This window comes from Bombyx mandarina, chromosome 05 (assembly GCF_030267445.1).
Source record: "Bombyx mandarina strain Sakado chromosome 05, ASM3026744v2".
NCBI lineage: Eukaryota > Metazoa > Arthropoda > Insecta > Lepidoptera > Bombycidae > Bombyx > Bombyx mandarina.
The window spans coordinates 16,025,818-16,040,136 of record NC_143212.1 but is presented as its reverse complement, the minus strand read 5'-3'; the positions used below and the strand labels follow the sequence as shown (position 1 = coordinate 16,040,136).

The 14,319-nt window shown below is 47.4% G+C and overlaps 2 protein-coding genes across 2 annotated transcripts; one reads left to right on the top strand and one right to left on the bottom strand.

Moving 5' to 3' along the window:
• The first annotated feature begins 3,098 nt into the window (after window positions 1–3,098).
• Window positions 3,099–5,054, top strand: LOC149503032 (uncharacterized). Its single transcript, XM_089727514.1, has one exon. The coding sequence runs from the start codon at window positions 3,099–3,101 to the stop codon at window positions 5,052–5,054; it is 1,956 nt and encodes a 651-aa protein (XP_089583640.1).
• A 4,522-nt stretch (window positions 5,055–9,576) lies between these two features.
• LOC149503031 (uncharacterized) lies at window positions 9,577–13,876 on the bottom strand. Its single transcript, XM_089727472.1, has 2 exons — window positions 13,676–13,876; window positions 9,577–10,266 (listed from the first exon to the last, which is right to left on the bottom strand). The coding sequence occupies exons 1-2, from the start codon at window positions 13,782–13,784 to the stop codon at window positions 9,914–9,916; spliced, it is 462 nt and encodes a 153-aa protein (XP_089583598.1). The 5' UTR covers window positions 13,785–13,876; the 3' UTR covers window positions 9,577–9,913.
• Between the last annotated feature and the right edge of the window lie 443 nt (window positions 13,877–14,319).

Sequence of the window (14,319 nt, the reverse complement as noted above, 5' to 3'; positions counted from 1 at the left end):
CTCACAGCTGGAGTCCCGCAAGGCTCTGTCCTCTCACCCCTCCTATTTAGCTTATTCGTTAACGATATTCCCCGGTCGCCGCCGACCCATTTAGCTTTATTCGCCGACGACACGACTGTTTACTATTCCAGTAGAAACAAGTCCCTAATCGCGAAGAAGCTTCAGAGCGCAGCCCTAGCCCTAGGACAGTGGTTCCGAAAATGGCGCATAGACATCAACCCAGCGAAAAGTACTGCGGTGCTATTTCAGAGGGGAAGCTCCACACGGATTTCCTCCCGTATTAGGAGGAGGAATCTCACACCCCCGATTACTCTCTTTAGTCAATCCATACCCTGGGCCAGGAAGGTCAAGTACCTGGGCGTTACCCTGGATGCATCGATGACATTCCGCCCGCATATAAAATCAGTCCGTGACCGTGCCGCGTTTATTCTCGGTAGACTCTACCCCATGATCTGTAAGCGGAGTAAAATGTCCCTTCGGAACAAGGTGACACTTTACAAAACTTGCATAAGGCCCGTCATGACTTACGCGAGTGTGGTGTTCGCTCACGCGGCCCGCACACACATAGACACCCTTCAATCTCTACAATCCCGCTTTTGCAGGTTAGCCGTCGGAGCTCCGTGGTTCGTGAGGAACGTTGACCTACACGACGACCTGGGCCTCGAATCTATCCAGAAATACATGAAGTCAGCGTCGGAACGGTACTTCGATAAGGCTATGCGTCATGATAATCGCCTTATCGTAGCCGCCGCTGACTACTCCCCGAATCCTGATCATGTAGGAGCCAGTCACCGTCGACGCCCTAGACACGTCCTTACGGATCCCTCAGATCCAATAACCTTTGCACTAGACGCCTTCAGCTCTAGGAGCAGGCTTAGGGACCTCGGTAACCGTACTCGTCGAACTCGACAAAGAGTTCGCCGTGCAACCTAACCCATGAATCAGCTCGCTGAGTTTCTCGCCGGATCTTCTCAGCGGGTCGCGATTCCGATCCGGTAGTAGATTCATTCGCGAAGCAGCTGCTCTTGAGCTGTTAGGTCTCCTTCGGAGGCGCTCGGGTAGCTGTTAGCAAATCCCACCCCTCCTGGCATAGCCTTTGCTCGCCCACCTGTCCTGGTGAAACTGGAAAGGCCTCCGGGCCACCAGTAATCCTTCAATCATAAAAAAAAAAAAAAACATACATATTATAAATGTAAATATATATAAACCTAAACACTTCTTTCCACACAAACTTTCAAATGTCTATCGTGGAGAATACACTTTATAAGTACATTAGATTCATCAGTCGTGACTTATAAACTAAATTCAACCGATAACCTACAATAATTGATATTTGTCTTATTCACTTAACTTTATGATATTCTAGAAAAAAATATTACTGGCACTGGAATATATGTGGTAAATCTGAAAAAGTCGCTAATCACAACGGTAATCAATCAATTACTGGTGGTAGGACCTCTTGTGAGTCCGCACGGGTAGGTACCACCACCCTGCCCATTTCTGCCGTGAAGCAGTAATGCGTTTCGGTTTGAATGGTCGGGTAGCCGTTGTAACTATACTGAGACCTTAGAACTTATATATCAAGGTGGGTGGCGCATTTACGTTGTAGATGTCTATGGGCTCCAGTAACCACTTAACATCAGGTGGGCTGTGAGCTCGTCCACTCATCTAAGCAATAAATAAATAAATAAATAATCGGTAACCCAACCGACGTAGAGCAGCAAGCCATTTCTACCTGTAAGTATTTAGGCGATTAGATTCACTAGAGAATGTACAATAATTTTCTCTGAAAATACCAGTACAGTGGAGCGCACGTGCGTAAATCCTTCCCGCTTATTTTGCAGTGAAACGGTTATGCGTTCCGATTTCAACCTCATTACTCAAAGGGGGGGGGGGCGTTATTCACGTTGTGAGTTTTATAGGTTCTGCTCACATCGTACCTAATGAATTTATGACCTCTCTGCCCGTGACAACAAAAAAAATTAAAATCAAAACTCAATTTACGATGCAATGAATATTTAAATTCATCTGAAAGTCAGTACAAAATGTACATCACTAGTGATTCACATAATTACGAATCCTCCCGATCCATTAACGGTGCTTTTAGGTACCTCAGGCACCGATCACCGTCCTCGTCGAACCCGTCGCTTGCGACGAAGGGCTCGACGAGCGAATTAACCCATAGACACAGCCCACTGAGTTTCTCGCCGAATCTTCTCAGTGGGTCGCGTTTCCGATCCGGTGGTAGATTCTGCGAAGCACTGCTCTTGCTAGGGCCAGTGTTAGCAACAATTCCGGTTTGAGCCCCGTGAGCTCACCTACACACGCTAGGGTAAGCTGAAATACCCGGTCGTGGACGGGCTTGCGGTGCGCACTCTGCGTGCTGTGGGTCTCGTCTGCGGGGGAGTTGCTGGACTTCGACCGGGCGCGTCCGTAGGTGGCGGATCACGGGCCTCTGGGCAATAGTCACAGGGGCATCGCTCCTTCTCTCCCGTTGTGTTACGGCGGGAGAGATTGAGCGACGCGGACCAAAACCAGCACCGGGGGCTACACGCTCTCCTCCCCCTTCACCTGCTGAAGGGTGGTTCTTCTGGAGATGCGTGGGCCTCCACTTGTTTCCCTTTTCTTTGTTACTTTATTGTTTTGTTTTTACTGTCCCTTGGTTATTTTTATTTATCTTAAGTTTTACCCTGTCTCTTTCTCTTATTTTGTTTCCGTTCATTGTTTTATTTTACACGCCTATCTATTCTTCTTCGCCTGTGGTTTTATTTTGTTTTATTTGGTTTTATTTTCATCTTCTTTCCCTCTCATACCCAATTCTAAGCTCTGACACCCGGCGAGAGAATGAATGGCTGGTGGGGGACCAGTCGTTAGGGTGTCCCAGGGAACCGTACCCCGGGTTAAAAAAAAAAAAAAAAATTTATGTAATGGCCAGTTTAAAAAAGTTATTACCTCAGGAGGGTACCTCCCGCTCAGCGGGAGGAGAATCCCTCCGTGTGGCCGACTCGTCGGACGCACGCTGCCCCGCGTACTCTGGGGGGGGCAAAAACTGCCTAGACGTCAGGTCCGGGAAGGACGGAGTTCAAAAGAAGAAAATTATGTCCGAGAAGGACCCTGAAGTAAGCTCCTTAAGAGCCGATGTCGTGTCGGACAACGATATGGCCACAGTTGGTTCGGCCCAGTCGTCGACCCATTCGTCGCCGACACGACGACGGCGGAAAAGGGTGCTCAATATAAGCTCGGACGGGCTGAGTAGCAGCTCCGGCTCGGAGGCTCAGGATCCGACAGGTGTGAAGCCCAGAGCAGTCACGCCGTCAAAGCGTGGACGGGGACGCCCTGCGACCACAGGGCAGTACGTTGGCATGGCCGCTGCCAGGCAAGCGTACCTCAGGGCACAAAAAGAGGAGAAGGAGCTCACTGAGAGCGCGCGCACCACACGCCACAAGAGGAGAGCGGCTGAAGGGTCTGTCCCTAAGCCCGATGCCGAGCGTAGGCTCCATCAAAGTGCAGAGGTGGCCCTGATGGTCGCCGCCAAATCCAGCAGCCCGAAGGGCACGTACGTGCGTGCACTGAAGGAGTTGGCAGTCACTGTCAAGGAGGCCACGGAGGACCTTGTGGGCTACACCGCAGCCGAAGAGGCTAAGAGACTGCGAGCGGTCAACGTCAAGCAGGAGCAGGAGATCCTGCAACTGCGTAAGAAGCTCGATGAAGTTAGAAGGGAGTTGGCGAGGGTTTCGCAGGTGCTAGCGTTGCCCACATCGACTGCGACCCCGGCCCCGAACACCAAGGAGGAAGAGGAGGAGTTGCGCCTACAGCGCATTATGCAAGCTGTCGGCACTATGCTCGACGCTCGCTTTGAAGGGCTGGAGGCACGGCTTCTACCGGAGCCCCGAATGCGACCACCGCTAGCGGCGGACAAGCAGAGGAGCCGGGAAAAATCGTCTAATCCCCCTGTCGTCGTTGACGCTGCACCGGATGCGGCACCGTCATCAGTGCCACCGATGACATTGGCGAAAAAGAGGATGCGTGGCCCCAAGAGAAGTGTCACCGCGCAAGCGGCTTCATCCGAAACGCACACCTTCCTCCCGGCTCCAGCTTCCATGATCGAGAGCTGGTCAACGGTCACCCGTAGGGGTGCTCGACCGAGGGAGGAAGCAGTGAGGACGGTTCCAGCGGCAGCTATCGCTGAAGCGGAAAGGAAAGACCGGTCTTCTGTAAAGAGGAAAGAGAAGAAGCTGCGCCCTCCACGCACTCAGGCCGTTGTCCTCAAGCTGCAACCAGAGGCCGTGGAAAGAGGACTCACGTACCGCACTGTACTCGCCGAAGCGAGGGCCAAGGTAGATCCTGGGGCCCTTGGAATACCCATCCAGCGCATCCGGTCTGCAGTGACTGGGTCTAAGGTGCTGGTAGTGGAAGGTGCAGACCAGAGCGCCAAGGCCGATCTCCTGGCCCAAAAGCTTCGTGAGGTTCTGCCCGCAGAAGGGGTCATAGTGACCAGGCCAGTAACGACTGCAGCCATCCGCATCAGCGGACTGGACGACTCCCTGATGCCGGAGGAACTTACCGCGGAGCTTGCCCGGATTGGCGAATGCGCTCCTGATGCGGTGAAGATCGGAGACATCAAGTCTGGCCCAGGCGGGATGGGTCAAGTATTGGTCCGGTTGCCCGTCGTTGCCACGATGAAGGTTCTCGCCGTTCCAAAACTGAGGGTTAGTTGGAGCGTGCTCCGCGCTTGTTTGTTAGAGGCTAAGAAGCTACAGTGCTTCCGATGCCATGAGCTAGGGCACGTGAGCGCCCGATGTCCTTCGTCGGTCGACCGCAGCCGGGATTGTTATCGGTGCGGCCAGACCGGCCACGTAGCGGCCGGCTGCTCTCTTGCACCACACTGCGCTGTGTGTACCGCTGCCGGCAGACCGGCGGACCATGTCTCCGGGAGCAAGGCTTGTGCCAAGTCCCCGAGACCGAGACTTAGAAGAGGGACTTCCGCTGCACTTGAAAATGCACGGAGGCAGCCCGGTACGGCTATGGAGACATCGAATGGCGTCCTGCTATGACAGGTGTCCTTCGATTCCTGCAGGGGAATCTCAACCATTGCGCCAGAGCTCAGGACCTTTTGTTCCAGAGCATGGCGGAGGGGTTGACCCATCTTGCGGTGGTCGCCGAGCCGTATCGGGTCCCTTCGAGCCCCGATTGGGCGGCCGATTTGGAGGGCCGAGTGGCAATCATCCGGCGTTGTTGTGTGGGTGCTCCGCCTACGTTTGCCGTTGTTGAAAGAGGTCGCGGCTTCGTTGCCGTCCTCTGGGCCGAGATATTCGTGTTGGGAGTGTACTTTTCCCCAAACAGGACGCTCGCCGAGTTTGAGGTTTTCCTCAGCGAGCTCAGCCGCGTCGTTGGAAGGTCGCACTTCCGACGGATTCTCGTTCTAGGTGACCTAAATGCCAAGTCATTGTCTTGGGGTTCCTCTAGGACGTGCCCCAGAGGTAGAGCGGTGGAGGAGTGGCTGGTCGGAAGCGGTCTCCTCATCCTCAATCGCGGTACGGAACTCACATGCGTGCGACGTTTGGGCGGGTCCGTGGTGGACGTTACATTCGCCACGCCTGACGTCGCATATCGCGTACGCGGTTGGGCGGTGATGGTTGGCGAGGAGACCCTCTCCGACCACCGTTACATCCGATTCAGTGTCGCCGCGACCCCGGTGGGTTCTGTTCGGGGCTTTTCCTTGCCCATCAGTGGCAGCGCTAGGGGTCTTCGTTGGGCCCAGAAGCGTCTCAACATCGAGCGGTTGCGTGAGGCGGCCATAGTGCAGGCGTGGCGTCTTGACTCGCTTGGCGAGCCAGCAGACGTGTGCGAGGGGGTGGAGCGTCTGCGCGAGGCAATGTCACGGGTGTGTGACGCTGCTATGCCTCGCGTGAGAGCTCTCGCTCCTAAGCGCCAAGTTCATTGGTGGACCGAGGAGATCGCCAGCCAGCGCCGGCTATGCGATATTAGTCGTCGCACATACCAGCGATATCGACGACGAAGAACGCGCCGGGACCCCGACGAGGAGGACCGCCTGTACGAAGTGTACAGGACGGCGATAAGAACCCTGCGCTTGGCTATCGGGGAGGCGAAGGAGGCCGCCTGGAACGACCTACTGGCCTCGCTGGACCGTGACCCGTGGGGGCGGCCCTACAGGCTGGCGCGTAATGCGCTTCGCCGTTGGGCTCCTCCCGCAACCAGCACCCTGCCGCCGGAAACATTGCAGCGGGTAGTCGGGGGTCTGTTTCCCGATTTATCCGGGACGGCCTTCGTCCCCCCTGTGATGACAATGGCGCGGATTGCTGATAGCGAAGAGCTTGAGGACGTCTCCCAGGTAGAGTTGGATTTGGCTGTGCAGAGGATGCGGGCTAAGCGCACGGCACCCGGTCCCGATGGGATCTCGTCCCAAGCGTGGGCGCTCGCCTTGACAGGTGACGGCTTGGGGCCTGCCCTCCAAGGGCTATTCAGCAGGTGCCTCCGTGAGGGCAGGTTCCCAGAGCCATGGAAGACTGGTCGGCTTGTCCTTATTCCTAAGGAAGGCCGGCCACGTGACGAGCCAAGCGGGTACCGCCCAATCGTCGTGCTGGACGAGGCTGGTAAGCTCCTCGAGCGCATCGTCGCCAGTCGCCTCGTCCAGCACCTCGAAAGCGTTGGGCCTGACCTGGCTCCTAACCAATATGGTTTCCGGAGAGGTCGCTCCACCATGGACGTGGTCTTGCGCGTCCGCCACCTCTCCGATCGTGCGTGCTCCGAGGGGGGCGTGTTGTTGGCTGTGTCGATTGATATCGCCAACGCCTTCAACACGATCCCTTGGAGCACGATCGTGGAATCGCTCCGGTTTCACCGCGTCCCCCCTAGTCTCCGCACCCTGATAGAGGATTACCTTTCAGGGCGAAATGTAGTCTTCCCCGAGAGGAGGGGGTGGGGACGGAAAGCGGTGTCGTGCGGGGTCCCGCAAGGGTCGGTACTGGGACCACTCCTGTGGGACATCGGTTTCGACTGGGTCCTGCGCGGTGCTAGCCTGCGTGGCGTCGACGTAGTGTGCTATGCCGACGACACGCTGGTGACGGCCCGCGGAGCTGAGTACAGAGCCGCAGCGATCCTTGCGACGGCGGCGGTCTCCACCGTCGTTAGTCGCATTCGGAGATTAGGTCTTGAGGTGGCCCTCCGCAAGTCCGAAGCGGTGTGCTTTCACCCAGTCCGGAGGGGACCTCCTCCGGGAGCGAATCTCATAGTCGGCGGAGTATCGATCGCTGTCCAGCCGAAGCTCAAATATTTGGGCCTTGTGCTGGACAGTCGATGGCGCTTCGACCACCACTTTGGTGAGTTAGTCCCGAAGCTGCTGGGGATGGCGGGCGCACTAGCCCGTCTTCTCCCCAACGTCGGTGGTTGCAGCGCCGGCGTCCGGCGTCTGTACCTGGGGGTCGTGCGCAGTATGGCTTTGTACGGCGCTCCCGTGTGGTTGCCCGCACTCTCTGCGCGCAATGCAGCTTTGCTGCTACGAGCGCAGCGGGTGCTCGCGGTGAGAGTCATCAGGGGGTACCGTACGATCTCCCGGGAGGTCGCCTGCGCCCTCGCCGGTTCCCTTCCTTGGGATCTCGAGGCTGAGGTAGCAGCTGCGGTATACCGGCGCAGAACACAGTCCCTGAGTCGGGGACAGACGCCCGGCCCGTCGGCTGTCGGTCGGTGGAGGCGTGCTGCGCGTCATCTGGCGTACGCCAAGTGGAGGGAGCGGTTGCTGGAGGAGCTTGGCCAAACTTCAGTCACTCGCCGACGCACCCTCGAGGCCCTGGTGCCCGTGCTGGAGGCATGGTCAGATAGACGACACGGCGTGCTCTCCTTCCACTTAACGCAGGTCCTCTCGGGGCATGGTTGCTTCGGGAGGTACCTGTGGAAGGTCTGCAGGAGAGAGCCACATCCGGGTTGCCACCAGTGCGGGCATCCGGACGATGACGCTCAGCACGCACTCGAAGCGTGCCCGCGTTGGGAGCGCTCGCGGCGAGACCTCATCGCGGTGCTGGGGAGAGACCTCTCCTTGCGGGCTGTCATCGCCCGCATACTAGAGGACCAGAATTCTTGGGAGGCCATGACCAGGTTTTGCGACCTGGTCATGGCGTTCCGTGAGGCTGAGGAGCGCGAAAGGGAGTGGGATCCCTCTTCGGCTTCACAGCGAAGAAGGCGGAGTGGGCGGCACGGGCGCGAAGCTCCCGTTCATCTCCCGTAGGGGCTGTCGGGTGCCGGGTGCGGGGGTGCCCGGTACTCGGCTGTTGGTCGATAAACACAAAAATAATTATATATGGCAACATTAACTCATCTATTTCATATTAGTATTAATATAAATATCGCCTAAAACCTTAAATCTTATTTCGTAAGGATTTAATAAGCATACCTACTGACGCCTGCAATGATTCACGAGCAAATATTTACATTATAATATTAAAATAGCATAATTTTTTTCCTAATGGCACAAGGGGCCTTTCTAGCATGCACAATAATTGGTCTCATCCCGGACTCATTTAATAATAACTAGTCAGAGTGTCAAATGCTTCGACCTCCAATATTTGTAAGGATAATATGATAATAATAATAATAAATAGCATGGAGACTAGATACTACATTTCTTTTCACAAAATCGAAATATCACAAGATTCCCAAGAATAGGTAATCCTCTGATAGACTTACAACCTATATACCTAGATTCTGTATTTATGATATAAGGCCTCTTAGTGAATGGGTATTAGACAAATCCTATCCAGAATGGATTTTACATCTACCATTGTATATATAATAGCTACGCATTCGTATCGAAATAGTTGCTATAGTGCCGATAATCCTTTTCCCGGTTTAACCCCATTAAGGTGCTTCAACATTTCCAAATAAATTATAATATTATTTTTGGAACGAAGTTGCTTATGGGACGATGCGGAGGGGTACCCTAACCGGGAAAAAACGTCCGTAACGTAAGATTTTTATTAGTAATGCACACAGTGTAAGACAACTTTGTAATAACGTACAAAAAATAACATATTTTTTTATCATACATTGACAACGATCTCAGAGCGTTCGTTTGCGCAATACACTAACTCTTATGCAAACAACCGTGAATGAAGTGTACCACAATAAGTTCGCACTTTACCGAATGACCGTGGGTTGTTGCGAAACCTCCAGTTTTATTTTCTTTATACCTCGAATAGAACTTAAAATTAATAATTTTATAATAAGAAACTTAGTTCTTATTCGGTGTCCCACGACACCACGCATCTTTTTTTTTATGTATTAGATGGGTGGACGAGCTCCCAGCCCACCTGATGTTAAGTGGTTACTAGAGCCCATAGACATCTACAACGTAAATGCGCCACCCAATTTGGGATATAAGTTCTAATTATTCTTTCATTAATTTATTACAGTGGTTACTTTAGCTCATAGACATTAAAAGGTTGAGCTCGTGAGCTCACTTAACCGTCCGCACCTAGCTAGAATAGCCTCTTAGGCTACCAGCGAATAGGTAAAGAAAAAATTGTATATATATTCAAAACATGCTCTTTATTGCGTCTATTTCTTAGAGGTATCTTGAGGTGGCCAAGAACGTGAATAAATGCGTTTACTTCTTCAAATACTCATTATATTATATTTATATATTTTACAAAATAGAATTGACATGCGCGTCCATCTTTTTTCTTCGTGTCATAATTTTTTATTTTGACAATTGGTGCTACTATTGCGTTTCCTGATCTGTGATTGGTTCGTGCGATATGACGTCATCATTGGCCAATCACAGCCATCAATGTATGACGCGACGTTGATTCGTTAACACTATTCTGTGAACTTAAATTATAACTATCACAAATTATTAAGGTACAAATAAATTAAATAAATTAAGGAAATTAATTATTTTTCATCGACTTTTAACAGAGTAAGATCCATCAGAATCATAGACACCGTTCTTGTAAATACCCAACGAACCGTATTTTTCGTGTCCATTCGTTTTGGTGTACCCAGAATTGACAACGGCGTATTTATCGTAAGCATACGGTACAGGGTCGTATTGGCTCGGTCCATGGTCGTAATGCCCATGAAACGGCTCGTGGTCATGCTCAATGTACTCGACATGATGATGTTTCTTCTCTTTCAAATAGTGTATGAACCAAAGTCCGAAGTGCCATAGTTTTGATAGCAAAACGTAAAACAATATCCCGTAGACCACCTTCAAAACGAATAGCTTCGTTGCCGCCACGTAGAAGAAATGAACTGCGGACGAAATAAGAATGAAATTTAATATAACATTTGATTTAGAAAACATAAATAGGAGTTCACATGAGTCGTCTATTATCAAAGGTGGCAATCTGTGCATTTGGACAAAAAAAAATTATTGATATGTCAATACAGATTGATTTGAATATAATCGTCTCCTTCAAAGAATACGGTTCAAAACCTGCATTAAATAAAGGTTAATACTTAACCTGTTATTTATCTAAGATGTCGTTCAGAAGAGTTTTGTGACTGTCAATGGAAGACTAAGTCAATAATTCGTTTTTCTGGTTTACCAATAATTGTCCAAAAGTCACATTGCCGGCTTTGATAATAGTCGACTCACATGTCCTTAGATGTTAGATGTCTATGGGTTCCAGTATCCATTTAACACAAGGTGGGCTCGTATCTAAGCAATAAAAAAAAATCTTATATAATTGAGTCATGAAAATTATATGCCTTTCTCATAATGTAGTTTATATCAGAAAGTATTCAGCGATTCCCATGATTGCAATAATAAATTATACAATGTGTTAATTATATATAAAATATGACCGATTGATAACAAACAAATTCATAGATACAAACACGAAAAGATGCTGAAAATATTAAGTGTTAATAATAATTATTAACCTTTCAATCTCAATAATTATTTTTTTCTTACTTTTTCTTTTTTTTTTTAAAAATCACGCCACGTTAACTGGTCCCGTGCTAAGTTCGTAAAGAACTTGTTTTACAGATACCAGATAACGAATCGAACCCGCGACCCCCTTGTGTAGTGACCATGTCAGTTACCACTACGCCAGACGGCTGTTTTCTGTAGTACATTTATTTAATACACAAATGGATAAACGAGCTAGCCTCCTCCGATGTTAAGCATTAATCGGAGTTAAAAGTGAGAAAATTGACGCTTTATTAGCATCATAGTTCTGAGATTACGCGAATTTATATTTTTCGTGCTAGACAAACTAGCCAACAGTCCTATCAATGGTTACTTACAATTAAGTAACATAAAAAAAAAAATCCTTATCTATTTAATCCCAAGGAGAGCTTAGACCAAAAAAAATATTAAAGTACATTTACAATTAATATATTAATTAGGAACCTACCGAACTTCACTGATGCCTAAAATAGCTCAAAACCGTTTCCAACATGCTACTAGGTCGGTCAACGTGATTCTCAAACCGATCTAAATATCCGTATTTAAAATGATCGTTTTGTCCAAATTTGTAATCGAACAGATTATGATTCGGTCTGTATTTACTCGTCTCGTAATAGATGTACGGGTCGGGCACGTATTTAAATATCGCTAGGGCCCACGCCATAAACACCAGCAACTTTATAGTGCCCAATACGAGGGCAATGCCCAAACATATCTTGAATAATCCGACTTTAGCGGCGAGTACTATTGCTAAGTTGACTGCAACAAAAGAAAAACATTTTTTACGGATTGCTTTTGTAAAAAAAACTCGCTATCAATAAGAAATGAGTTATATTCGTATGTTTCTCATAGCTTTTCAGCTATTTATCGTATTTCACGATTCGGAATTGCTTAGTAATGAATTTATTAATTAATTCAAAATGGCGGACCACACTCAAATTAATGGCAACCCTTTGCCTAAAACTGCGAAAAAATTATACAAATAAAAAATTAATCATTGAAATAAGTAATTGAATTTTTTTCTTCGTAAATGTAAACGAGGTCCTTTGAAAAACTTTTAAAAGAATTATCTTTTTTCAATTAACTCTATATTTTCAAGGTTCACGAATGTTCTTTGATACTTTTTCGATACTTCGATACGATACTATTATACTTATTCATATGGCGTGGACACTTAGGACAACTTTGATTTAACTGCTTTTTTTATTTATTTCTTAGATGAGTGGACGAGCTCACAGCCTACCTGGTGTTAAGTGGTTATGGAGCCCATGGACATCTACAACGTAAATGCGCCACCCACCTTGAGATATAAGTTTGATTGAGTATAGTTACAACGGCTGCCGCGCCCTTCAAACTGAAATGCATTACTGCTTCACGGCAGAAATAGACAGGGCGGTGGTACCTACCCGTGCGGACTTACAAGAGGTCCTACCACCAGTAAAAAATGCTGCCTATAAAAAGCCTAATATTCGAATCAAACAACTTCGTCACGCGAATAAACATAAGAAGATTCGCTTCCCTCTCCAAGCCACGTAAAAGCAATTAAAAATTACAGACTAATTAAACATTTAACAATCCTTTACAACTCCGAACGAAACTTAAATTAAACATAAACTTCTTTGATCTTAAAACATTTAACGGCTCCCCTTAATTTCATCTCATTTCCACATTCTCAAATAAATAAATGTTTCAAAACGTTAATTTTATGCTTCTCTCAACGTCCGCGCCTTTTAAGTGCATTCCAGATAAAAAGCCCTCAAGCGCGTCGAAAACAGGACGCTCGTTTTAAACCGGCCGGGATTTAACCGAACCGGGTACTTTCATGTAATACCCGGTTTCGCTGAAAGGACCATTCAGAAAAATCGTATAAATTAAAAATGTCTCGTAACCGTTTCGGAAAGGAATACGCCTTTTGTGTTTCAATTCATGCGGGGTTTTGTAAAGAGTAAGTAACTACGAGTAAGTCCCTTAACTCTTGCTTTATAACGAATCTATATATATAAAAATGAATTGCTGTTCGTTAGTCTCGCTAAAACTCGAGAACGGCTGGACCGATTTGGCTAATTTTGGTCTTGAATTATTTGTGGAAGTCCAGAGAAGGTTTAAAAGGTAGATAAATATGAAAAAGCTCGGAATTAAATAAAAATAACAATTTTGTTTTTCATTTGATGTGTCCCCCGTCGGTCGGATTCCTTTTGTTTGTTTTAAGTTTATTTTATAAAATAGTTTAGGTCTTTTATTTATCGATTGAGGCACTACGAAGTCTGCCGGGTCAGCTAGTAACGAATAAAAATTATCAATATTAAAACTCTATCTAAGAACTACACATATACACATTATTTATGTATGTAAGTATATTTATGTGTATATGTATATATGACTATGTATATAGCACATATGTATGTATGTATATATCGACGGAAGAAAGCGTAATTGTCATCATTTTAAAAACCCAATTTTACACAAGTCATAAAATTATTTCAAATTCAATAATACATATTTTATAATCTAATAGGCTTTAGATTATATGTATGTATATATAAATTATATACCAATTCTCAACTTTCTATTTCTATAATTATAATATGAGTTACATATTAATTTTTGAAATAGTTTTATGGCTCTGGTGTAAAGTTCCATTTTTCAAGTTACGACGATTCCGTTTTCTTTCGTCGAAATGGCTTATATCGGATGAGTTTCGCCTCGTCTCCATGATTACCACAATTAAAACCAATCGTCAAGACTCACTCAATAAGGCGTATTTTGCTTTTCCTCTTGCTTCGACTTCTCCTTTTTCTTCGTCAAGAGTTCCCTCGACAGTACAAACAAACAGCAATATAATGTATAAGATTTTCATTTTGTACGATATTAATCTTGTTTCAATCTTTTAAACTTGGAAATCTGTTCGATTTTTATTTACGTAGATAACTTTTTGTGTTTTCTTGTCAACAGCTCACTTGTAAGTCATGGTCTGAAATGTTGAATCGATGCGTTTGACGGGAGTACGTGATAATGAAGTGATAAGTAGAGAAGCAGGGTCGGAGTTTGGAAATTGTTTAGTGGGGACTAAATTTTCCGAGATACTTTAATGTATATGAAACTATCATTCTAGTAAATTATTTGTCGTTATTATATATGTCGTCGGCGGCACCAGGGATGGCTGAGCGGTAGCTTCCGTCATCACTCGTATTTGATTGAACTCAGTTTATAAAAAGTCAATAAAACCTTTTGAATAATAATTATTGAAACTCAACACACACAACTTTCACAATGACAGGATAAACCGACAGTTTCGTTGCACATACCGACAGACCGACTGACTGACTGACTGACTGAAACGGACGGAATCACTGTCTGACACGAATGCTACGACTCTGTCCACGTACCGCCAT

What these genes read in the sequence shown, in the direction of transcription:
- LOC149503032 (XM_089727514.1), top strand. Translation starts at nt 3,099, where the DNA reads ATGTCCGAGAAGGACCCTGAAGTAAGCTCCTTAAGAGCCGATGTCGTG.
- LOC149503031 (XM_089727472.1), bottom strand. Translation starts at nt 13,784, where the DNA reads ATGAAAATCTTATACATTATATTGCTGTTTGTTTGTACTGTCGAGGGA. An exon ending in AGCAAAATACGCCTTATTGA is followed by an intron (nt 10,267 to 13,675) that starts GTGAGTCTTGAC and finishes TTTCGTCCGCAG; the next exon opens with TTCATTTCTTCTACGTGGCG.